General features: G+C 39.3%; 1 protein-coding gene across 3 annotated transcripts in view; it reads right to left on the bottom strand.

Moving 5' to 3' along the window:
* The window catches only part of LOC116598942 (fatty acid desaturase 2-like protein FADS2P1), a 34,550-nt gene extending 9,366 nt beyond the window's left edge, over positions 1-25,184 (bottom strand). The window contains exons 1-6 of one of the 3 annotated variants that reach the window (XM_032358460.1): positions 24,491-25,184; positions 17,671-17,781; positions 14,181-14,378; positions 11,852-11,953; positions 5,948-6,073; positions 2,711-2,771 (exon numbers count right to left, since the gene is read on the bottom strand). In XM_032358460.1, coding sequence (XP_032214351.1) covers positions 2,711-2,771; positions 5,948-6,073; positions 11,852-11,953; positions 14,181-14,378; positions 17,671-17,781; positions 24,491-24,811 — 919 coding nt within the window. In that variant the 5' untranslated portion in view covers positions 24,812-25,184. The remainder of the gene's footprint in view (positions 1-2,710; positions 2,772-5,947; positions 6,074-11,851; positions 11,954-14,180; positions 14,379-17,670; positions 17,782-24,490) is intronic. The other 2 variants (XM_032358461.1, XM_032358464.1) reach the window with 2 other exon arrangements.
* Positions 25,185-25,403: the final 219 nt, after the last annotated feature.

The raw sequence follows: 25,403 nt of genomic DNA, 5'->3' as shown, positions 1-25,403 counted from the left end.
ACATTCCATGCTCATGGATTAGAAGAACAAATATTATTAAAATGTCTATGCTTCCCAGAGAAATCTGTACATTCAACACAATCCTTACGAAATACCATCGACATTTTTCACAGAGCTGGAATGAATAGTCCTAAAGTTTGTATGGAACCAGAAAAGATCCTGAGTCACTAGGGGAATGTTGGAATAGAAAACCAAAGCTGAAGACATCACAATTCTGGACTTCGAGCTCTATTACAAAGCTATAATCAAGAAAGTATGGTACTGGCACAAAAACAGACACATCGATCATAGAACAGAGTAGAGAACCCTGAAGTGGACCTTACCTCTATGGTCAACTAATCTTTGACAAAGCAGGAAAGAATATCCAATGGAAAAAGGACAGCCTCTCCAATAAATGGTGTTGGGAAAATTGGACAGCCATATACTATGCAGAAGAATGAAACTGGACGACTTTCTTACACCAAACACAAGAATAAACTCAAAATGGGTGAAATATCTAAATATGAGACAGGAATCCATCAAAATCCTAGAGAAGAAATAGGTAGCAACTTCTTTGACCTTGGCTACAGCAGCTTCTTGCTAGACATGTCTCCAAAGGAAAGGAAACAAGACAAAAATGAACTATTGGGACTTCATCGAATTAAAACATTTTGGCACAGCAAAGGAAGTAGTCAACAAAACTAGAAAGCAACATACAGAATGGGAGAAGATATTTGCAAATGACATATTATATAAAGGGCTAGTATCAACGGTCCACAAAGAACTTATCAAACTCAGCACTCAAAAAACCAAACAATCCAGTTAAAAAATTGGCAGAAAACATGAACAGGTATTTCTCCAAAGAAGACATCCAAATGACCAACAGACCCATGAAAAAATGCTCCATATCCCTTGGCATCAGGGAAATACAAATCAAAACTGCAATGAGATACCACCTCACACTAGTCAGAATGACTGAAATTAACAAGACAGGAAACAGCAGATGTTGGCAAGGATGTGGAAAAAGGGGAACCCTATTATACTGTTGGTGGGAATGCAAGCTGATACAGCCACTCTGGAAAACAGTATGAAGTTTCCCCAAGAAATTAGAAATAGATCTATTCAAGACCCAGCAATTGCACTACTAGGTATTTACCTCAAAGATAAAAATGTAGTGATCCAAAGGGGAACCTGTACCCCAATGTTTACAGCAGCAATGTCCACAATGGCCAAATTATGGAAAGAGCCCAGATGTCCATCAACAGATAAATGGATAAAGAAGATATGGTATAGATGAGAATATTACTCAGCCATCAAAAATAATGAACTCCTGCAATTTACAATGACATGGGTGGAACTAGAGGTATTGTGATAAGTTAAATAAGTCAGTCAGAGAAAGACAACTACTATATGATTTCATTTATATGTAGACTTGAAGAAACAAAACAGATGAACATAGGGGAAGGGAAGAAAAAAATACAATAAGATGAAAATTGGAAGGGAAGCAAACCAGAAGAGACACTGAACTCTAGGAAAACACCTGAAGGTTGCTGGAGGGGAGGTGGTGGGTGGAAGGGATATTTGGGTGATGGGCATTAAGGAAGGTACTTGATGTAATAAGAATTGGGTCTTATATGCAACTGATGAATCACTAAATTCTAACTCTGAGACTTAAAAAAAACAAAAAAAATCCAAAATTTGCTTATATTTTTTATTAGTATCAGAATTATTTAGTTATCCTATTGTCTTTCAAGCCTGAATCCCCATTCATATCTAATAATATATATGCATATATACATATATGTGTATGTATATATATATTTATATGTACTTGTGATTTTTGCTTATATTGGATGCAACTATTATAAAGGATTTCCAGTGACTTGTGTTTATGAAGTGGGAGTTCAAACATTTGCAAGATTAGTGAGCTTCAAAAGTTGAATAGACATGCCAACCGTTCTCCACTGAGAAACTGGACAAAGTACTATGTCTTTACAGTTATGCTTTTCTTGAATGATTTTTGATGTCGATGACACTAGCTTAGAAATGAAAAACCCTTTATCTTACAAAATACACTTTGAATGATGGAAGGTTTTAAGCATATTTACAGTTGATTGTTTCAAATATTGGCTTTCTATAAAAAATAAGCATACTAATTTTAGGCTGTTTGTAGTAGAATATTAATAAATTTTGCTGCTTGGGCCATTTTAAGTACTACCTTAAAAGTAAAATAGATACTGACATATATCTACATGTCTTTGTCCACCAAAATATCTTCTATAGCTGTAAGTAGGTCATGGGAATAACCATCTCTCTTTTACACAGAAGTTTAACAGGTGCCTTTTATTCCCGAGATTCTATATTTTCTGGTTGCACTCTGTTAATCCTTTGGCATTCTTTTCCTATCTCTTTTTCTTTCCTATCCAAATACCACTATTCTCTCCTTCTTGAAAGGTGTTTAGTCTTCCAAGAATGAGAGTACCAGATGCAAAATCTCTTGATTGGCATCCTGACTTCCATCTCTCTTGAAGCATCTCATGAGATTCACATAAAAAATGTCTATTTGCTTTTCCATTTTCCTTTTCAGAGTTTTGCCCCAGGAAACCTGAGATAAGACATGCTGCTCTTCCCAGTCATAAGAAGACATGGGCTTGTCTGTGAGAGTGCAACAGTCAAACTGTCTGGCTTGACTTGATGGGATGGTAAAGATAGTGGCTTCAAGGAAACTCACCCATGTAGAAATACAGGTGCTGCTTTTCATAGTCAATGAATTTGATTTTCTTCTTGCCATACTGAATGGAGAGAGAATAAAACTAAAATAAGAGACTAGACCTATGGTCATTACACTCAAGGACAATGCCCTGTGTGTGTGTGTGTGTGTGTGTGTATGTGTCTAAAATCTCTGTAGAAAGAACCATCTGGTCAGAGTTTTTTGGCTATCAAACTTAAAGTACTAGGGGAAACAGAACTGTAATAAGAAGAAATATTGAGGCAACTTCTTGCTTTAATTTAATGTGGACAATTCTTGCATTTGATTACGGGGATTGTGATTAACAAAAATTTCTAGGTGATGGATATCGGGGAGTGTATGTGCTATGGCAAATGCTGTGAGTTGTGTAAGACTGATGAATCACAGACCTGTACCCCTGAAACAGCTAATTCATCATATATTAATTAAAAAACCCACAACTATTCATGTTAAAAAATTTCCTAAGGAAGTCATTTTGAAACTTTTTGTCCTTATATGGAGTGGAGTGGTGATCAGAAGGAATATTTCTGATGAATTTTCCTAGCTCATCTTACAGATATTTATCATCATCCAACAGATATTTATCAAGTGGTCATGTGATAAAAGATATAGGCATGGCACCTCTTATCTGTCCCATCTTTCCTCCTTTATGTTCTCATCATGGATTTAAAACTTTAATTTACTATTTCTAAAACATAATGATATTATGTATATCTTTTTTGGGGTGTGGGGGTAATGAGAGGAAGAGAGAAAATCTTAATCAGGGACCATGCCCACTGAAGAGCCTGAAGTGGGGCTTGATCTCACAACTCTGAGATCACAATCCAAAATCAAGAGTCAGATGCTTAACTGAGTGAGCTACCCAGGTGTCCCTACATACAATTTTTTAAAAAAGATTTTATTTATTTTTTTGACAGAGAGATCACACATAGGCAGAGAGACAGGCAGAGGGAGAGGGGGAAGTAGGCTCCCTGCTGAGCAGAGAGCCTGATGCGGGGCTCAATCCCAGGATCCTGAGATCATGACCTTAGCTGAAGACAGAGGCTTTAATCCACTGAGCCACCCAGGTGCCCCCCCCCCACATATAATCTTAATACTGTGAATTTTATTCATTTTCTAGTAGTCTCCTTAATTTAGCCTGTGCTTAGCACACAAGGACAGCAAATACCCTGAGGGGAAGTGTAGAGGTAATGGTTTTGTCTCCAATACCTAGTAAACATACAATACATCTTTAGTTGAAAGAATGAATGAATGAATAAATGAATAAATGAAAATTTACATCTCTATTTTTTTCTATAGTTCACTTCGTCACAACACTTTGGGCAACATTTGATTCTCCCCCCCTTTCTGTTGATATCTTCCCTCCTACATATAAACTTTTTTCGTATTTGGATAGCATGGTTGACTTTTGCTTCTCTACTGTCATAGATAAAAAATATCATGGTGATAATGTTATAAGAGCTATTTGCAGTTACTCCCAAATATCCAGATATTTAAGTAGTGGGAAACATGGAAAAAAGAGCAGGTGGAAAATTCCTGGGAGATGGCACACCTAGATGGAGACTGATTTTGAGTATCACTCCAAAAGAGGGCTCTATGTCTTTCAGAACATGAACATACATAGAAAGGTTGGCAGTAAAATGAGAAGGAAGGGAAAGTTCAAAGCTCTTCAGAACCATTTTTTATGTAAGACAACTGAATTTTAGAGTTTAAATAATTTTAAGCAATGCCTTAGGCAGTAGCTTTGAAATTATATCACATAGAACTATAAGGTCTAGGGACATGTCCCAAGAGCAGCTGTAAATCTTAGAGTGGTGAGCTCCATCATTTGTAAAGAGGTAGCATGTGTATTGAACACATAGTCCTAAGGAAGGTACTTCTGGAGAGGGTCATCATGCTTCATAAAATTCAGTAAGACAAATCCTTGCTCTGTGGGGATGATTAGAGAAATCAGTGTCAAAAAACTAATGATGTGTTTTATGGTGACTAACATAACACAATTAAAAAAAAGAGAAATAAGTGTCACATTTTTGATGATGAGTATAGGAGTCCACAACCATCACAGAAGTCCAGCTTGGTTGTAGCCATTGTCAAAAGCAACTGATTCATGATCACACCCAGAGACCTTTTTTTTTTTTTTTTTTTTTTTTTTTTTTAAACCTAGTCAAAAATCTGGTTCTTAATGCACTTGGAGAAGGTTGGGTCTTCCAAAGCTGGGGAAACTCACTTTCAATAAGTTGTACGATTTTTCTTTAGATAGTGCCAAGTGCAGGCAGCAACTGACAGAGCTATACTCTTTTATTTTTAATAAAACTCCTAAATTCTTTTAAGAAATAGAAGCCTCTTTCTAAGTACCTGGCTCTCAGGATGTATCATTTCCCTTGGAGGAGAAATACCTTTCTTTGATTATCCTTGTAACTTTTCTTTCTTTCTTTCTTTCTTTTTTTTTTTTTTTTTTTTTTTGAGGTAAGACTTTTTCCTAAAAATTTTGGTAGAAGTCCTTCACATGATGATTTTAAGTTGAGGTTAAGAAAAAAAAAAAAAACACAAAAAACCAGCAACTGAGAAATTCTGGAATTGACGTTTCCCCTCCTTTTCCTTGTTTAAGAAGTCCAAATTAGTGGTGAGATCTCTCAGTGTCTTACAAAGCATTTGGGCTGTTCATGTATAAATGAACCAAATAAATACAAACTAAAAATACCAGCACAACCTTTTCTAACTGAGCTAGAATTAGTTGAGATATCTAGTTATTCAGGTATTTGTGATTTAATGCTTACTGAATGTACCAACATGTTTACTCTGAACGAATGTCTCCATATCCTCATTAAAATTTAGAGAGTCTTTGTCAACCTTAGTCACCTGGTTTCATTATCTAACATTATCTTGTGTCACCTCAGAGGTAATGATGGCCATTGGGCAGGGATCTGTCTGTCACCAGGATTGCTCAAGCAGGGTGATGAGTTATCATTTTTCCTGTTATAGGAGGTTGGTTGGATGTCTTCCCGGTCATAGAATCACATGCTCTACATCTCTCTCTATTCATACAACCCCAGTTTCATTATTTTATGTCTCTGTCCTGGGCTTAAAAGAAGGAGACATGCTCTGAGAATGTGCTTGAAGTGGGGACCTCCCACTTGATTTTTCCTGGACAAGATCATAGCTGTTTCCAGGAACCACTTCCAGGAACATTTCTCATATGCTTGGGAATTCTAAACCTACCTTGACAGGTTGTAAATCTCCAACCAGGAAAAGTGGACCCACATCAATATCTGGGTCTTTGGGGTAGATGTTTGTTTTTACATGATGTTGGAAGTGTTGGTTATTCCACCATTTTGCTGAGAGGCCCTGAGGAGAAGAGAGAGTTTATTAGTGGTGAGATTTCTCTTCTGAAATGTCCTTCTTTGTCAGAGTTTCCTGCATGCATCTCTAAAGTCAAAGACATCTGCGCTTCTTGTCTTGCCTCAGGCCATAGAATGACTCATTGGACAAAGGCTTTCAAAACCTACAAACAAATAACTGTGTAGTCCAGGAACACAAGTTCAGACTAATGCAATTCCTGATTATGAAATTTCATAAAAACCTGTGGCAATGAAAAATTTTTCCATCCCTCTTTCTTTAGGGGGGGCTCCTCATTTGAAAAAATTCTAAAGGTGGGTGGGGCAGAGAGTATTCTTACTTTAGAAATAAAGAAAACTCAGCTCTAAAATTTTAATTAGCTTTGGGGGGGGCATAATGGTGCCAGGACTCCTGCTTTAATGAGTATTTCAAAGAACCATGGATCTGAAATAATTTCTTAGGGGACTTGACTCAGAAGATTGATGTTCAGGCTTCAGTGCTCTCATATAAAAATAAAGAATAAAGATATTTGAATTGATGTCAAGTTCAAATAATCTCTGATTAAGTTGTTTGTGATTTTCTCTCAATTACAGTCTGAACGTTTTCATAGAGCTAAGATTTGGAAGTTCATCGATGTGGTTTCATGTCCTGGATGTATAAATACTGTTGTGTGGTTTGGGTAATTTTCACTATCTTTGAGGATCTAGTACATCTTCAGTAAATGTAATATAATGACATTTACCTCCATTAGTTTTTTGGGAAGACATGAGATGATATATGTAAATTGTTGGTACATTGAGATATTCAATTTCTCTTCTTTCCCTCTATTACATTAATCACTACAGAAGAATAAAGAGCATTTGTTTTTTTATTGAATTTTTGACCTCTTTCAGTAACTGGATTATATATATTTTAGTTCTTCACTGTTCAATACAGTAGCCAGGAACCACATGCTGGTTATTGAGCACTTGAAGTATGACCGGTCAAATTAAGATTCGCTGTATGTGTATAATATTAGATTTTGAGACTCAGGATGAAAAAAGGAGTCTAAATACCATATTAATGATTTTTCTACTGATTACACATTGAATGATAATATTTTGAATACATATAAGTGGGGTAATATAGGTACCTTTTAAAGTTTGGCTATTGGAAAATTTAAAGTGATTGATGTCATTTTAATGTGGCTTACATTATATTTCTGTTGGGCTATGCTGGTCTAGAGACTGACATCCCCTGTAGAAGAGTATGGGTATGTTTGAAAATCTGCAAGTGTTAACATTGTCTTTCCATGGTCCTTGTTGAAGAGCCCTCTCTTAGCAAACTTTTCCTGACCCCATCAATCAGGAGAGATACTCTCTTTTCACCTCTAACACCCCCTACCATTCTTAGAGTAAAATCTCTCTTCCTTCATCCCCATATCTCTCCCCTGAATCTCACGCTTGAAAGGGCAGTCACTTTCCAAACATTTCCTTTTTTCTGGCTCATGATATGTCAAACTCAATGTGTACTCATCAATTTTTATTCCCTCTTCTGGGGCTCCATTGAACTCTGCATTATCCCATCAAACTGATGTGGGAAACAGAGGCAGAAGAAAAATTATTAAATTTCCTTACCCACTGACAAACCCTTGGAAAAGGCAGAGTGACATTCCTCTAGGGACTCAATTACCTCCACCTGGAGGATTTGCTAAGGGTAAAGGGCAATCCTAGCCTGACCCACCCCAACCTCTACCAGGCTCCTGAAGTCTACTTTAACAATTTTTTTGAAAACTTTATCTTTAAACACTCCAAGATAGTCTTGACAATCATTCCCAAGCATATGGCCCATTGAAACACATCTAAAGGGTGTCATGACAAAGGTTTTATTACCAGTAATGAACAACCTTTTTCCCAATAATAGCTAGCCCCTAAAGGTCCTGGAAACCTTGCTTCCAAAATTCCTTAAAGACTTACGCTATCCCTGAACCCCTCCCAACTTACAAGTATATAATGGACCACTGCTCACAGTCCCAGGGCTTTAATAAACCACCATTTTGCACCAAAAGTGTCTCAAGAATTCTTTCTTGCATTGACTCCGGACCCCACCCTACCAAACTTCACTTATATTCTAAAACTCCATCAAAACAGCATACCACTCACTCACTCTTACAGCTGTGCATTTTTACTGACCCATTCATTATCCATTTTGAAGTAGATCCTATGCACCAGACACTGAGTCAAACATTGGAATACAAAGTCAGACATGATAAAATGGGGTTCCCTCATTTATGAAACATAGAACCTTAATAGGAGCAATAAACACACAAGGACACTGTAATAAGCAGTGATTCACTTTGTTAATTAAGTCTTTTGAGAGCCAACATTTTGGACTTTTCCATCAGCTGACTGTAACTTTACCGTCAATGACTATCTGTGGAAACTGATAATAGGAGAGACAAGTTTTGATTCATGATAGGTTGGGTAGTAGATCTTGACAGCTCAAGTTTCTGTAGCTTAGAACAATGGTCAGAATAATTGTGAGTGGAATCTAAAGGAGCTAGCTCTACCCTTACCCCTGGGTCTGGAAGTCACAGTTACTGGAGCCAAGGGGTAGACTGATCCATGGGGATGTGAACATTATTAGCTGCATGCAAATAGGCTTCCCCATACCAGTGTCATCTAGAAACTACCCTAAAAGTCATTTCTCATTTCCAAGTGAGGTCCTTTCTCCGTGCAGTATAAGGAATCCAAGCCTTGGCCTGAAGCCATTTTTTGGCTTGAATTCAAATCCCTGCTACTGGATGTGTGTGGCCTTGGGCAAAATCCTCATCTGTGAAATAGGTAAGAAGAGGATTACAGGAAATAGCATGCTTGACTCCTCCCTCCCAAATTATTTTCAGATGTAGTCATAGAAACAGGATAGGCCAGTTTCAAGGTAAGTCTTAGTATCAAATATTTTGTCTCTTTGTCCCTATAATATACTTGATTCTTATAGTTTTCAAACTGTGCATACTGGGTGTTGGGGGAGGGGAGTTGAAAGATATACCACAGGGGGTCGATTTGGATTTTGGCATTGCACAAAAATCGAAAATGTGTTTTGGAAAAAGATATTTTGCAGTGTGTTTTCACAAGGGTTTTTTTATTGCTATGAAGACCAGGCATACACATTTGCTTAGTGCAGTAAGTGAAAAAAAAAATCCCTCCCCCCACCAAAAAAAAACCCAAAACAAAACCCAACTAAGTGTCTGTGCTTTTCCAGGAGGAGGGTAAATTGACATGAAATCAAGTTTTAAAAAACTTAAAGTTGTGATGTATGTAAAGGCCTATTTAGCCAGAGCGGTCCCACCTCAGTTGAACAGCCATTTTGTTGTTTCTGCAGTAAAACTTAAATTGACACTGCCCCCCCCGCCACCCAGGGGAATTTACTTAAAAGCCAGTTCGGGAAACCAATCCCAGGTAACAAAGCCCAAATACAAGGGTGGGTCAGGTCAGGTAGAGATAACAGCCCTAATGCAGGGTTGAGTCCGGTCAGGTGGAGACATCCAATCAGTAAAGTGGGCATACTGTCTCCTGAGCTACCAAGGAGTGTGGGCCCCGCCTTTTGGGTGCCAATTCTCACTAAGGTGATAGGCTAGTTCAAATGTTTACTATGGGGTGAATTGTAGTTCAATTGGCCACTGGTCTGTGACCTAGCATGACTGTACTGCTTTCTCTGTGTATTGGCTACCTGTGTGTGGCCAGGCTCAACCACATGGCCTTTGTTCTATAAACGTTAGTCTGTGAGGCAGGGAGGGGTCATGCTCTCTGTAAGAGGCATGGCGCTGGCTGGTCGGTTTGATTCCCGATGCTTGGCGCGAAATAAAGCTTTGCTTGACCTTCGCTTTGTATCAGTCTTGTTCCTTTAATCACGGACCCATTATGGGGGGACCCAACATTGGGGACCCAACAATGTACATAGAAGGTGAAGTTGTTGCTGCTTATATTATAATTTTCTTTGTTATCTCCCTCCTGCCTGCCTATCCTTCCTGTATAGTTTTCTCTCCTGCACAGAGTGAAGCCTATATTTTTTTTCTCAAAATTCACTCACTGGTTTTGTGGGCAAAACAGCAGAGTATACTCGATTTGCTTTTTAGAGCATTTCCCATTTACTTACTTCGCTCATGAGTCATCAAGGTTATATTCACTTAAACTAGTGCAAACTTGTTCCTGGCAACACAATTTACAGAGGGAGAGTAGTGTAAGAATTTGGACCAATGGGAAAGCAGTGACTTTTTAAAAGCACCAGAGAGGATGGAGCTTGAAATATTGCATATACTAGCACTGAGTCAACTGTCAGTTATCTTCAGGCTACATGAGTCCCTCTTTTCCTCTGACTTCCTCAAAACAGAGAGAGTTGGAGAGCCCATTACCTAGTTCTCACAAGGACAGAAGAAACTATCTTTGCTTTTATTCTGTGGTAAAGATTCTGAATGGATGCAGAAATATTTTGTTAATCCAGCACTGGTGGATAGAAGGCAGAGCAGTGTACCTGTAGGAATTTTCCAGTTAAATGAGACTTGGCACATAAAATGACAGTATATTTTTCATTCTAACCAATTTGAGTAACAGACATAATTCTAATATGAATCCAGATCCAAGTCTGTGCTATTTAATCTACTTAAACTTAGTTTGCTCAACCAGAAAGAGGGTTGATAAGGCTGTGATTTTAAGTGTCTTCCCATTCAATATAAAACCACTGTGTTAAAGCAAAACACATAGGCTCTGAGTCAGTGCTTATGAGTTTTTCCTAAAATGACCTGGCTCAAATGCAAGATTTGGCTTAGTGGAAGGCTCAGAGGCACTTCCTCCCTTCTGGGCCAGAGTACATAGTCAATAAATCCTAGAATGTCATAGAAAAGCACAGATTTAGTTTAAGTCCTAATCTTAGAGATGAGAACACTGAAAACCAGAGATGGAATATGACTCCATCAAGATCACACAAGGAGCCTTATCATAGCCAGGCTAAAACCCATTCCTAGCAGTTCTGTACTGCTACCTTGGTTCACAAAACCATCCAATCATCCATCCATCCATCCATCCATCCACTCAACAAATGCTATTGAAATTGAAGGCCTACTATGTGCCAGGAACTCTGCTAGGTGCTGCATTGCAGTGGCACATAGGACAATGTGCCTGCCCTCCTGGAGCTTATGTTTGAATCGGGAAGGGAGACAAGGTCAACTGTCACCATCACCACTGCTTTTTCTAGCAGTCTGAGGTTTGTAGTCCTTGACCCAAATGGTGCCATCTGACCTTTCTGGTCCATTCTCTTTCTCTTCACTTTTTTCTATTCTGCTGCCTTTCCTTTATTTCTTCATACCCTATTCTTCCAAAACTAATCAGTCTTGCTGGATTCCTGTAGCTTTCTTGCAGTAAATGTTCAGACCCCTTCTCTGAATGCTCCCATTCATGATTTTACAAGGCACACCTTCATTTATAAAGGCACAATCCTTGTCTTGTGAGGTGGTTTCTTAATGGGGCTCCAGGGATTGGGCCAAAGAGTTTATTAGGGTAAGAAAAGATGTTGGAATTTCCTAAATAAAAATAAACTTATCTCCATAAAAATTTAACATCCCAATCTTAGCATATGTGCTATAATATTATATACATATTAGCATATACATAGTATCTACATTATTAGTATGTTTACACTTATTTATAAATCTATTTGTGCACAAACATTTTTTACTGAGCTCACGAACTTGGAAACCACTGCATTAGGAAATGATGTCTGAGAATCCCATCACATTCCCCTAACATCCTGTACCTTGAGATGACTCATCAGAAATTTCTGCATCAGGTGGTTCCACTTGGAGTTTGTAAACACGGAAAGGTGTCCTGAATCATGCTGCAGGAAAAAACTCTGCACCTAGAAGAGAGAAGTTGTTGTTAGAGAAATTGGGGGAGTGTCAAGAAGAAATTAACGAAGTCTGCTTGTAGACTCAGGAGACCTCTGGAGAGGAATTGTGGGGGATCTCAGCTGACCCCAAGCTATGTTCACTTTCTATTTCCCACATGTTGGATTCTTTCCCAATTGTGTGCCTTTGTCCATGGGGTTCTCACAACCTAGAACATTTTCCTTGCCACTGTAAAAATCTTCGTGTGAGAAATAGAAAGAGTATGGCCTTTGGAGTCATGCAGATTTGGGTTCTTAACTGTTCTTTACCACGTAAGTTTTGCATGGATTGTGGCAAGATACTCAGTAGCTCTGAACCTTAACTCTTCTTCTGGTAAGTATGGATAATAATATCTTACTCATGGACCATTTGGTATCTTAAATACCAGTAAAGTGCCTGGCTTATGCTAAGCACCAAGAAATGTTTGTTTCCTTTCTTAAAAGCAAGTTGACTTTTCAAGAAAAAATCAGCATAAAATTCTGGAGTTAACATGGAAAACTTTCCCAGATATACCAAGGAGAAATAAATGTCTTTTTCTGCTTTTTCCTCTCCTTAGCATTAATGTCATTCTGTTACGTAGTATGTTTAGCAATTTGGAGCATCAATCTCCTGCACTTGAAGACTCTTTTCCCAAAGGCAAGAACCAGGTGCATTTCTTTTCATGTCCACAACACAGTGTTGTGCTCACAGAAGGCCATGTTCAGAGATTCATACTTCATTCAACAAAGATTTATCAAATATTCTGCTATGTGCCAGTTGTTGATTATAATTTATGGTAGAATTCATATGTTCTTCTTTAAAAATTTAAATTCCAGTTAGTTAACATACAATATAATATTAGTTTCAGGTGTATAATATAGTGACTCAACACTTGCATACAACCTCCTGAGTGCTCATCACAAGTGCCCTCCTTAGTCCTCATGACCTATTTTACCCACCCCCAACTCCCTCCCCTCTGATAACTATCAGTGTGTTCTCTATAGTTGAGATTCTGCAATTGCAGGGTCATAGGGAAGTTCTATTTTTAATTTCTTGAGGAATCTCCACACTGTTCTCCAAAGAGGCTGCACCAACTTGCATTCTCACCAACAGTGGAAGAGGGTTCCCTTTTCTCCACATCCCCTCCAACACATGTTGTTTCCTGTCTTGCTAATTTTGGCCATTCTAACTGGTGTAAGGTGATATCTCAATGTGGTTTTAATTTGAATCTCCCTGATGGCTAGTGATGATGAACATTTTTTTTTTTTTTGAGTTTGAGGAGTTCTTTATAGATCCTGGATATCAACCTTTTGTCTGTACTGTCATTTGCAAATATCTTCTCCCATTCCGTGGGTTGCCTCTTTGTTTTCTTGACCATTTCCTTTGCTGTGCAGAACCTTTGGATTTTGATGAAGTCCCAAAAGTTCATTTTCACTTTTGTTTCCTTTGCCTTTGGAGACATATCTTGAAAGAAGTTGCTGTGGCTGATATCGAAGAGATGACTGCCTATGCTCTCCTCTAGTATTCTGATGGATTCCTGTCTCACATTGAAGTCTTTTATCCATTTTGAGTTTATCTTTGTGAACTGTGTAAGAGAATGGTTGAGTTTCATTCTTCTACATATAGCTGTCCAGTTTTCCCAGCACCATTTATTGAAGAGACTGTCTTTTTTCCATTGTATATTTTTTCCTGTTTTGTCGAAGATTATTTGTCCATAGAGTTGAGGGTCCATATCTGGGCTCTCTACTCTGTTCCACTGGTCTATGTGTCTGTTTTTATGCCAGAACCATGCTGTCTTGGTGAACACAGCTTTGAGATTCTGTTTCTTGGTTTGCCTCTCTCTCTCTATTTGTTGATTGGAAGACGAACACAAGATAAAGGTGAATGTTACATGGCTGAGAAAGGACTCCAGTTACTGAACTGGTATGTAGAGAATTGGGTGAAATGTAGCATGTGTCATAAATTAAATATTTCCTATGTGCCAGTCACTGTCACTGCTAGGCATTTTATATGTTAGCTTGTTTAGTCTGGAATATTTCCATAAGCAATTATTATTCCACTTTTCCAGAAAAAAGAACTGGGGTCTGGCAAGTTGTGTCAGACGCTGATGAGTAGCTTGACAGGAAGTGTCAGGCAGCAGCTGATGCCAGTCTAGAGAGAAAAGGAAACCTTCTGAACCTTCCATCTAAGCCACTGCCTGAGCTTAGGCTACCTGCTTACCTGGGAAATTAAGAGAAGGAAGGAAATGAATATTGTCATAAGCCAGCCATTGCCAAAATGCCACACCATTAGCCAAGCCAGGGTCTCCAAAATCAAGATCTGGGCCAGGTGAAGGAAGAAGAACATCCAGTTGGCCTTGAACATGTTCATGGCCTCCAATGTTCTTCGCAGTTCTTGAAAATCTTCCACCAACTGGGGCTGAGAAATAAATATTCATGGAAGGAATTAGTTCACTCAGGGAACACAAGTGAACACAATGAATAATCCGTTCTATAAGCTTATTAATACCTTAATTTTAATGCATAGAAATTTATTGATATTAATATGTTTAATTGGGTGAAATTAAAAACATAAAACCATGGACAAACAAAACCTTTTAAAAGGTTATGATTTCATATATATGTATATTATAAAAATAATATATTTTTTTTTTCTGGAGAAGAGAAAGATGAGTAGTGATTTGTAAACTGTCCTCAGACTGTTTTGGAAATCAGAATTGGGTTTGTTTTGGGAGGTGGATGTGGTTATTGTGTCTAACAGTCGCCATTTATTTATTTATTTATTTTTCTTTAAGATTTTTATTTATTTATTTGAGAAATAGAGAGAGAGAGTGCATGAGGGAAAGGGAGAAGCAGATTCCCTGCTGAGCAGGGAGCCCAATATGGGGGTCAATCCCAAACCAGGGACTCTGGGAATTGGGTGAAATGTAGCATGTGTCATAAATTAAATATTTCCTATGTGCCAGTCACTGTCACTGCTAGGCATTTTATATGTTAGCTTGTTTAGTCTGGAATATTTCCATAAGCAATTATTATTCCACTCATGACCTGAACTGAAGGCAGATGCTTAACTGACTGAGCCACCCAGGGATCCCTAATGGTTGCCTTTTAAACCATCAGTATTATTTCAGATGTTAATTGATCTCTGATAACATTGTCTATATGGGTACCCCATACTTAGGGGTATTGTTTACACAACATTTTCTATGTCATCAGCAGTTTAGTATGTGTGAAGGGCTCTTTCATTAAAGATGTTGAGCAGAAAAATACCGTTTACTTAGTGTAGCTCACTCAGGATGACTTTCCTGTGAGCTGCTTGATGGAGCCCCAGAAACAAGGCAGGATCTCTGGTGACGTTAGTGTGTATCTGCTGCCATGCGTGGGGGCCTTGGTCCTCTGTCTGTGTAAGAGGTATACATGCATGTGTGTGTATGCACAAAGCTAGTTTTGGTTTGCCAGCTTGCCGGTCAGACTGGAGAATCAGTGCGAGGGCTGGGAATAGATATCTCTTAGCTTAATGATTAATGGGTTTGAAATTGGGGCAGTTGACACAGTGACCAGGGTATATGGAAGAGAGCAGGATTATTCAGATACATGAAGAGAGAAACATTTGCAGTATCAAAAGTAAGAGCGAAGTGGCGGGGGAGGGGTGGAGGTTGGGGGAACCAGGTGGTGGGTATTAGAGAGGGCACAGATTGCATGGAGCACTGGGTGTGGTGCAAAAACAATGAATACTGTTATGCTGAAAATAAATAAAAAATAAATTAAAAAAAAAAAAGTAAGAGCCATGAACAAAATTCTAGAAGCAAGCATTTTCACTTCAAAATTCACTGATGGAACTTTTAGAAGATCTGCTGCCTGCATTTATCTTTCAAGCCGCCATCAACTTTGGAATTCTGGTAACCATGGATAACCTTAAGAGGCCATCTCTTCGACTGCCTTCCATCCTGGTCATCTTTTCCAACCCATTTATTTTGTCGAGTAGTGGGTCAGCAAGCCTAGTAGAGCAACTGCTCAGAAATCACCATCAAGTCAGCAACAGATACAGGACTTCAACCTATGCTACCTGACACAAGTGTTGTACTCAAACTAATTGTCTATATGCATGTATCTGAGTATATATGTGTTATTTTACACACACACACATGAATATGTATATCTGTGTATCCATGTAGATGTACTAAAGACAATTTAGAGCAGACCTTTCCCTGCAGAGACCAATACACTTTTAGATAACAAATGATTGTCTTACAGCTCTCAACCATTAGTGGACTTTCTTTACCTTTTAGAAAATTTTAGGAAAAACAATTAAGCTTTTCATCACTTTCTCCTTTTAAGCCAAGAGTCTCCTGCTCCAAATGGTGGGGACATATCTAGGAGGTTTGTTAATTGCTAGTGTCACCACTGAGTTCATGATAATGATAGTATCTAAAATGTATGGAGTATTTACTATATTCCAGACACTGTGCTAACTCGAAATGCCTCTAACTCTTTCCATAATCCCCCAATATCTCGTAGGAGGCTGGTGCTACTACTGTTGCTGTTTTAGAGAGAAAGAGAGAAACTGAGTCATGAAGAGGTTTGGTAACTGGTCTGAACCCATAAAACCTATGGTAGGGCTGGGCTGTGAGTACCAGTGTGCAGCCTCAGAGCCCTTGCTGCCAAATGCAGGGCTGTGCCTCCTAACACATAGCCGTGTGGGATGCATGTGGACCTGAGGGGGTAAGCGTAAGTGTTCATCTGAGGTCTGCCCCAAACCTGTTGTGTGTCCTCTTTTTGGCAAGTTTGTGTTCTCATTTCTTCAAGCAGAAATATAATGCTTATTCTATCTTCCTCACAGTGATGTATGGATCAGCACTCAGTAAAAATTATTTCTTAACAATTAAACAGAATATAAACAGGTTTTAACAAAACAACTTGCTGGAAAAAAAAAAAAAAGAAAAACAAATGCTCGATGTTAGTTAAAATCTCTGTAAGCTTTATGTAAAATCATCCGAGGGAATGTTTACTCTTACAGAGACCCTGTCTTTTGGAAGACAGTACTCAGATAGCCAAAGTATTAGAGAAAGAAAGAGTGGCACCTTTCTTTGGGAATACCTAAGGGCTGGGACCAGAAAGAAGAGACTTGGAGTCCCAGTTCTTTGACCCACCAACTGTGGGACTTCCAGAAAGTAATTTATTCTCCCGGGACTATAATTTCACCAAATTTAAAAGGTGCTGCTGTTAGGATGTACCCATATCTTTCATTCAATAGCATTTTAGAAGTCTCTACTACATGTCTGATCTTGGGTACGTGGGTGCTTGAGGACAGAGGGATAAGCAAAATACACATATTTCCTGCTCTCATGGAATTTACTTTAGCAGGAAACACAGATACAGACATCAAACAGCTATAAGTAACCACTGAAAAAAATTGTATGTGTACATTGCCTGGGACGAAGCAGGTACTTAGAGATGTGGAATTATTGTTTGGTGCAGGACCAAAAGTTTCATTCTATTCTCACACAGAAGTTTAAGAGTTTGAGGGTCCAAGGAGGATAACATTGTTTTGAAATATGCAGAATCTACTCATTCATGGTACGGCAGGATCACCCAGGCATAATGGCTGGTGTCTCACAGAAAATGATCAGTTCTTGGATATATCAGGAAAAAGTCAACTGGCTCTTATCTCCATCCCTCCACATGCTCCTGGGTCCCAGGACCTCACTCACATTTTTGTTTCTTTCCTGGCTGGGCTCTTCTGGGGCAAGCTCTCCGATAAGCAGTGGCTCAAGGTACAATTTTACAATGTCAAGCTTCAGGTGCATGGCTCTGAAGACATCCTGTAAATCAGAGAGAACTGTTGGATGCTTAAGAGATACACACTTACCTGCAGAATACTTCCCTTCCTTACCTCATCCCGCACCCATCTTGGGAATCAGTAGACTCTATTATGGAGGATTTCTTCTATCTCCAGGTGGATGTTTCAAGTTGAAAAATCAAAATTACTCTTGGAAATCCTCTATGAAAGCCTATTGCTAGAGACCCACCTACTTAGCACATTGCTTCACTAGCCAAGCCCAATACAGCCAGGACATTCCTAAGCATTGAAAGAGATCACTATTTTGTTGAGCACCAGAAGAAGTAGTCAGCTTGAGTTAATGAGCCTTGGTACCTCTTTAAAGCCCAGTGTCAGGCTTGGTGGAATTTGATCACACTGTGTGGGGAAACAGATAAAAATCCCATCTCCCATCAAATCTCCCTCTTGGTTCTTGGCCAAAGCCAAGAAGACTGAAGCATTTGAATTACATTATTTCTAAACAAGGATGGGTTAAAGTTGGCAATGGTAGTGTAGGACAAGTGCACAAGAGAGCATGGGAGCACAGCTCTGAGGTCTGTGTCATCTAAAGTATTACACTCTTGGCACAGTTTGACACCGAAGGGGTCTCGTCACTTTTTCTAAAAAATTCTAAGACAATCTCTGCAAAGGATTGTGACAGCTAGGCATAGAAGAGAGGTGACCAACTGTATGTGTGTGTGTGTTTTTTTTTTCCTCCACCTCATCTCCATGTTAAGTAGCACTTTGTAGAGGCTATGAGAAACAGTGGTGGTTTCTATGTCCTGCTTATATTTGGAAGTAAGAAATGTTCTCTTCCACCCCAGGGATTTAAGCAGTTTTTGGGGAAGGAGAATTTTCCAAGAGCTAGATGATAGACTTTCTGCTAGTGTGGCTTTGGGGACAGGAGTGATTACAAATGAGGAAATATTACCAAGATTGTAACTTGAATACATGGAAGTCTTACATATGACTCTGAAGCGCTGGTGTTCCATAGTATTCACTAAGAAAGTGGACCCTGGAGCAGCATTCCTACATCTAAGTTCTGGTTTCTATTTACTATCTGTGTAATTGTGGACAAGTCCTGTTACCTGTTTGTACTTCCATTTTCTCTAATATATAAGGGTAGTGATCATAGCCAACCAATTCATAAAGTTATTGTAGGGATTAAGTGAATCAACTAGAATCCTGTTGGCATATAGTAAATCCTCAATACATATCAGACATCTTTTTTTAAAAAAGATTTTTATTTATTTATTTGACAGAGATTATAAGTAGGCAAAGAGGCAGGCAGAGAGAGAGAGGAGGAAGCAGGCTTCCTGCTGAGCAGAGAGCCCAATGCTATGCAGGGCTCCATCCCAGGACCCTGAGATCATGACCTGAGCCGAAGGCAGAGGCTTAGCCCACTGAGCCACCCAGGTGCCCATCAGCCATCTTTCTTGTATGTATACTTCTTCTTTTTTTTTTTTTTAAGATTTTTATTTATTTATTTATTTGAGAGAGAGAGTGAGAGAGAGCATGAGAGGGGAGAAGGTCAGAGGGAGAAGCAGACTCCCCGTGGAGCTGGGAGCCCGATGCGGGACTCGATCCCGGGACTCCAGGCTCATGACCTGAGCTGAAGGCAGTCGCTTAACCAACTGAGCCACCCAGGTGCCCCTTCTATGTATACTTCTAGTTCTAAGAACTTACTACCCACCTTCTCTTCAATACAGCAATTCGTAGATTTTCTTCATATATTCCAATGCCTAATGTAATACGAGCTCTCACTTATTTTAGTGAATATAATGAACCCTCCATCTTCAAAGTATAAAGCAACTTTAGATACATCTATGAACTACATACAAGCCTACTTAGAAGGTGTTTATATAACGAATAACATTAATTAGAGGGGTACAATATCAACTCTTTAGACTTCCGTCACCTAAGGGTCTCTAGATTCAATGATGTAAAAAGGGCTTTGTATTTGCTAGAACCAGTCCAGGCTCAACTGTCCACTCTGCTTCTGTATGCTTCCTCTGACCCCCTTGGGAAAGGCTACACTGTATTGTTTCAAATGTGTTTCTTAGCTGTTATATTCTACAAGTCTAAAACTTAGTTCCCCAAACCAGGAAGAGAGCCATTCAATGATTAAGAGCCTCATAGAACTAAGGTGTTGATTATGAGTTGGCCCATAGGGTACCTTGTACATAGGACACATTCAGCAGTTGTTGGCACTACCTCCTTTCCCCTTTTTATCCCTTGTTCCTCAGCAGGATTATATTATTACCCCTATATCTTTTTTTTTTTTCAGCGTAAAAGTATTCATTATTTTTGCACCACACCCAGTGCTCCATGCAATCTGTGCCCTCTCCAATACCCACCACCTGGTTCCCCCAACCTCCCAACCACCCCCCGCCACTTCAAACCCCTCAGATTGTTATTCAGAGTCCATAGTCTCTCATGGTTCACCTCGCCTTCCAAATTCCCCCAACTCCCTTCTCCTCTCCATCTCCCCTTGTCCTCCATGCTATTTGTCATGCTCCACAAATAAGTGAAACCATATGATAATTGTTTCATTCTTCTTTAATGGCTGACTAATCTATCATTTACCTATCACTTTTTATTTATCCATTCATCTGTTGGTGGACACTTAAGTTGTTCCTATGTCTTGGCTATTGTATATAATACTGTTATGAGCTTAGGGGAGCAAATATCTTTTTGAGTTAGTGTTTTTTTTTTCTTCAGACAAATATCCACAAATGGAACTTCTGGATCATGGGGTAGTTCTATTTTTAACTTTTTGAGGAGCTTACATGCTGTTTTCTATAGCAGCTGCAGAAATTACATTCCCATCAATAGAGTACAAGAGTGAGTTCCTTTTTCTTCACATCTTCATCAACTCTTGCTATTTCTTATGTTTTGATAATAACCATTCTAACAAGTGTGAGGTGATCCTTCACTGTGGTTTTGATTTGCATTTTTTTGGTGATTCAGGTCTTGTGCTCAAGTCTTCAATCTATTTTTAATTCTAGTGTATGGTGCAAGATAGTGGTTCAGTTTCCTTCATTGGCATGTAACTGTCCATGCCCAGTTATTCTAATACCATTTTATTGAAGAGACGGTCTTTTCCCATATTCTTGGATCATTTGTCATAAATTAATTGTTCATGTATGTGTGAGTTTATTTCTGGGTTCTCTATTTTGTTTCATTGATCTGTGTGTCTGCTTTTTATGCCAATACCATACAGTTTTTATTATTATAGCTTTGTGGTATGTATTGAAATCAGGGAGTGTGATGCCTCTAGATTTGTTCTTCCTCAAGATTGCCCCCCTACCAGAGAAGATGCAATTATGATTACTGATTATTACTTTCTTTTCATCAACAGCTTAGAAATCCTGGCTGCTTTTGTGGTGGCTGGGGGTGGGGAGGGATGACGTGCTAGAGCAGTGTCACTATGTGTAATGGAAGAAGAAGAGGAGGAAGACATGGCTCAGCACTCTAAGACCCCTTCCTTTCCTCCCCTTTCTCTTTTCTCTTTCTCTACCTTTCCTCTCTAACCTCTCCTCCTCATGCCATGACAGTCACTGATGCTAATTGAGCATATACTATATGCCAATATTGTGCTAAGCAGAGGAAGTGGCTAAGCTGGGATGTCCATTCTGGCTGGGTATTTAGTCCTAATGTGAATCCTATTTTCACTCCACTTCTGTGCACATCCTCTCCATCTCCTACCCTAGCCTCACCTCTCTTGGCTCCATACCACCCTTTTGGAGTTGCACACAATGCTCCTGTCTTCCACATGGTAGTCCTCTAAATAGATGAAATGGACTTTTCTATATTTCCTCTAAGTTTTTGTCATCCCTTCTCTATCAAATTGACCTTTGACCCACACAAGAAAGCACTCGAGTTTCTCAGTGTCTTTCTTAAGATGTGGCTGTCCAGGCGCACCTGGGTGGCTCAGTGGGTTAAGCCTCTGTCTCCAACTGAGGTCATGATCCCAAGGTCCTGGGATCTAGCTCTGCATTGGGCTCTCTGCTCAGCGGGGAGCCTGCTTCCTCCCCTCTCCCTGCCTGCCTCTCTGCCTACTTGTGGTCTCTCTCTGTCAAATAAATAATTAAAATCTTAAAAAAAAGAGTGTGGCCTCCAGAGATAAGGAGAATACTTAACCTACTTTGTTTGTTCTGGACATGTTGCTGATGTGCATGCACCACAATATTGCATTTGTTTCTTTCCTACTGTTGCCTTACAAAAAATTTGTGACCAAGTAGGGTTTCATGTCATGTCCTCCAATGCTTTGTAAACCTCATTTCAATAATTGCAAAAGCAGCCCATCATATAAATATATACTTAATTATATAATCAATCCTACTTGGACTTTTCCTGTAAGCTCTTCTCTGGTAAGAAGACTAGGCCTACACTGTAATTATTAGCATCATGTCATTATTATTTTTTAAGAAGATTTATTTATCCATTTTGGAGGGCAGGGAAGGGCAGAGGGAGAGGAAGAGAGAGTCCTAAGCAGACTTCTTGCTGAGTATGGAGCCCAGCATGGGGCTGGATCCCATGATCCTGAGATTATAACCTGAGCTGAAACTGAGAGTCAGACACTCAACCAACTGTACCACCCAGGTGTCCCATCGTGTCATTAGTTTTAGATCACATAGTTCAAAAACAGTAAGATAACTTGTATCTGCAGTAATAGGAGCTGATGTACCCCCTTCGTTTTACGGACTTATTTGTCTTGTTTGTTCTTTGGAGAAGATTATAACCCATATCAGAATAAAGTAATAAAAAAGCCCAGGAACTGTCATTTTTTCAGTGTTTAATCTGTGTCAAACAACACAGGCACTGTTGACTTTCACAAGGCTAAGATGAAGGTGTTATTATCCCCACTTTCTAGGTAAAGGACCTGAGGCTCCAAGAGCTTCTGCAGTCTTCCCTCAAGGCATTCTCAGTAAGAACTCAGATACAAGCCAGGCCTGTTTCATTCCCAAGTCTGTACTCATACTCATTAGGCTGGACCCTTAACAAAGGTTTTAGAATGGCTGGCTACATGAAGGAATGAATTAATCATTTTATGGGAAAACCTATCATTAGTCACCTTTTGTGAGGAGGATGGAAGCTTGGAGAAGAGTTTCCATGTAAATAAAAGAAAGGTGTCCCCCTCTGGGCACCTTTGCGTCCAGGGCCAGCACACAGAGAGACCATACTTTCTTTGGTTCACAGTTGCCTTTCAAGGTACAACCTGCAAACACCTCTTAAGTTGTAGAGTAAACATCTGACTGCAGGTCCTATATACATTTTGCTCTCCTTCACTAGGGAGCATGATCCTTCCCCACCATGGGCTCCATCTTTTCCCAATCACGTGACATCAAGTACAACCAGATTTCTAACCTGGTGCTAAACAAGAAATAATAATTACACCTCTGAGGCTAGGAGTAGCCTAGCCAGTGAGATAAATAATAATATTTATTATTAATAATAAACGAGATAAATAATAATAGGTACAATTTAATGAAACTTTCTTAAGTATCTGGCATTGTGTTAAGCACTTTGTAAACATTAGTCCAATTTACCATAAACCTGTCTGATGGGTAAGGTCATTTCTGTTTCACAAATCATGAAGTAGAGGCTGAGAGAATTGCAATAACTTCCCCATGTTCACACAATCACTTCCAAAGTTCAGGCTCCCTGAATTCTGAGTAGTTATGGAACATTACATTTGTCAGAATTCTTTCAGAACCTCCCATTCTTCTCAAGACATCTTCCTTTGGAAGAGCCTTTTCTCTGAATATTTTTGGACTTATTTACCTTACTTCTAAGGTACACGGTTGACCATGCTCAGGATTTTCATTCTTAAGATAGGAATCCTTAGATGGCATGGGTATTTTCCCCTGAAGTTCTCTGATGGTTTCTTTTTTCTTTTTTTTTATTACTCAGTTCCTCCTTGTTGGCTAGAATTGAATGCAGAATCATGGAGTTTTCTTAATTTCTGGGAGATAAACATTATCAGCAAGTTACATATTTATCAGCCCAGCTGTCTCCAGCTGAGTGAGTTTATCAGTGATTTATTTCTAAGGTGGTAGAAAGCCCACATCTTTGGCAACAGATAATCTGAGCTGATTCTGTGACTTGAACTAGAAAAGTACCATCCTTAATTGTAGGTTTGCATTATCGTTATTAACATTTTATACCTATCAGATGAATCACTATCTGTCTTTTACACACTCCATTTATAAGAGTCTGAGAAATCTCTGCTTGGGCACAGATATTTTTTTCCCTAGATTTTACTCACCCATTTGTTACTTTCTTCTTAAAAGACAATGACAGATGGTAGCCACACTTCTGGTGAACATAGCATAATATATAGAATTGTTGAACCACTATGCTGTATACCTGAAACTAATTTTAACACTGTGTCAACTATTCTCAAAAAACAAAGCAAAATAGACAGTGGCTTTAATTCAAATCAAAACAAAACACCAAGAGCAGAACAAAATTCAAAATACACAAACAGTATCCACTGTCAACATCTGAGCTCATCCTCAAGTAAGAGTTAAACCTCAAGGCTTAATGTGCTTTCAGGTTCTTGCTGGATAGGAATCCTATAAAATTGGTTTGGGAGGAGATGAGCAATTGTGGAGTTTGAGCACACACTCAAAATACTTTTGGGAAGAGAGTCAAGTCTCAGTCCCCCATTAGGTGGAAGAGAAAGGGCAGAGCTTTGAGTTCCTTACCGTGGCATCTTCACCAGCATAGTGGTTTAGGACCCGGTGCCCACCTGGATGCCTCTTGGCCCAGTCAGTAACATCGTAGACCTTGCGATTGATCACCAGCCACTGATCAGCCTCCTGATTGTGTCTCTGGATCTCCTGCCAGCTGTACATTGTGAGGATTTTTCTGGACATGTCACATTTCCCATTTGCCTCCTGTTTTACAGAGTCTTCACCTTTCCCATTTGTTACTGGTTTCCCATTTGCTTGTTGCTTCTCACCTAGATACTGCTGACTCTTTCCCACGAGGCTCCCATTACCTTCATGCTCGTCTTCAAGCATCATTGTCAACACCCCTGAGATTTCTGGGTTGACTCCTGAAATTCTAATCCTTGCCTATGAAAAAAGGTCACAAAATGACCCTTTTCCTTCTTTCTTATTCCACTACAATGTGATGTCTGCCCGGAACACTTCTTTTTAGCCTAGTTACCTCTTCGCAAACCTGACAGTGTGTACGTCCCCAGCTTCTCACGTCTCTGTCTGTTCTGAATCTTTTCTGCACTGATAGAGGCAGGATCACATTTTTTTTCCTGGGGGATGAGACCAACTGTCTCTCCTCACTTCTCCTTTCTCTGCTGGCAGATGTCTTAGCAACATCTTCCTTCAGCATTAAATCTTCCTTAGGAAGGAACTTGAGCCAATCAGTTGGTCTGAAAGTTGTAGCCTGCCCCAGGTTGGAGGGAAAAGCCTCAGGTTACTGGGCTGTCCTACACTGTTACCCCATGGGGTTGGGTTCACTAGGTCTCTGGCATGCTTGTGGTTGGAGGCATTTAGGTTTGTTAATTCCGCATGAAAGCAAAACCTTTCAAAACCTCCAGGATGACATGAACGCTTGATAGACTTGGGAAGTGTTCTTTGTGGACAGCTGTTATTTCTC

Source organism: Mustela erminea, chromosome 9 (genome assembly GCF_009829155.1).
Source record: "Mustela erminea isolate mMusErm1 chromosome 9, mMusErm1.Pri, whole genome shotgun sequence".
NCBI classification, from domain to species: domain Eukaryota; kingdom Metazoa; phylum Chordata; class Mammalia; order Carnivora; family Mustelidae; genus Mustela; species Mustela erminea.
The sequence above is the reverse complement of the archived record's forward strand: the minus strand, read 5'-3'. Positions and strand labels throughout refer to the sequence as shown.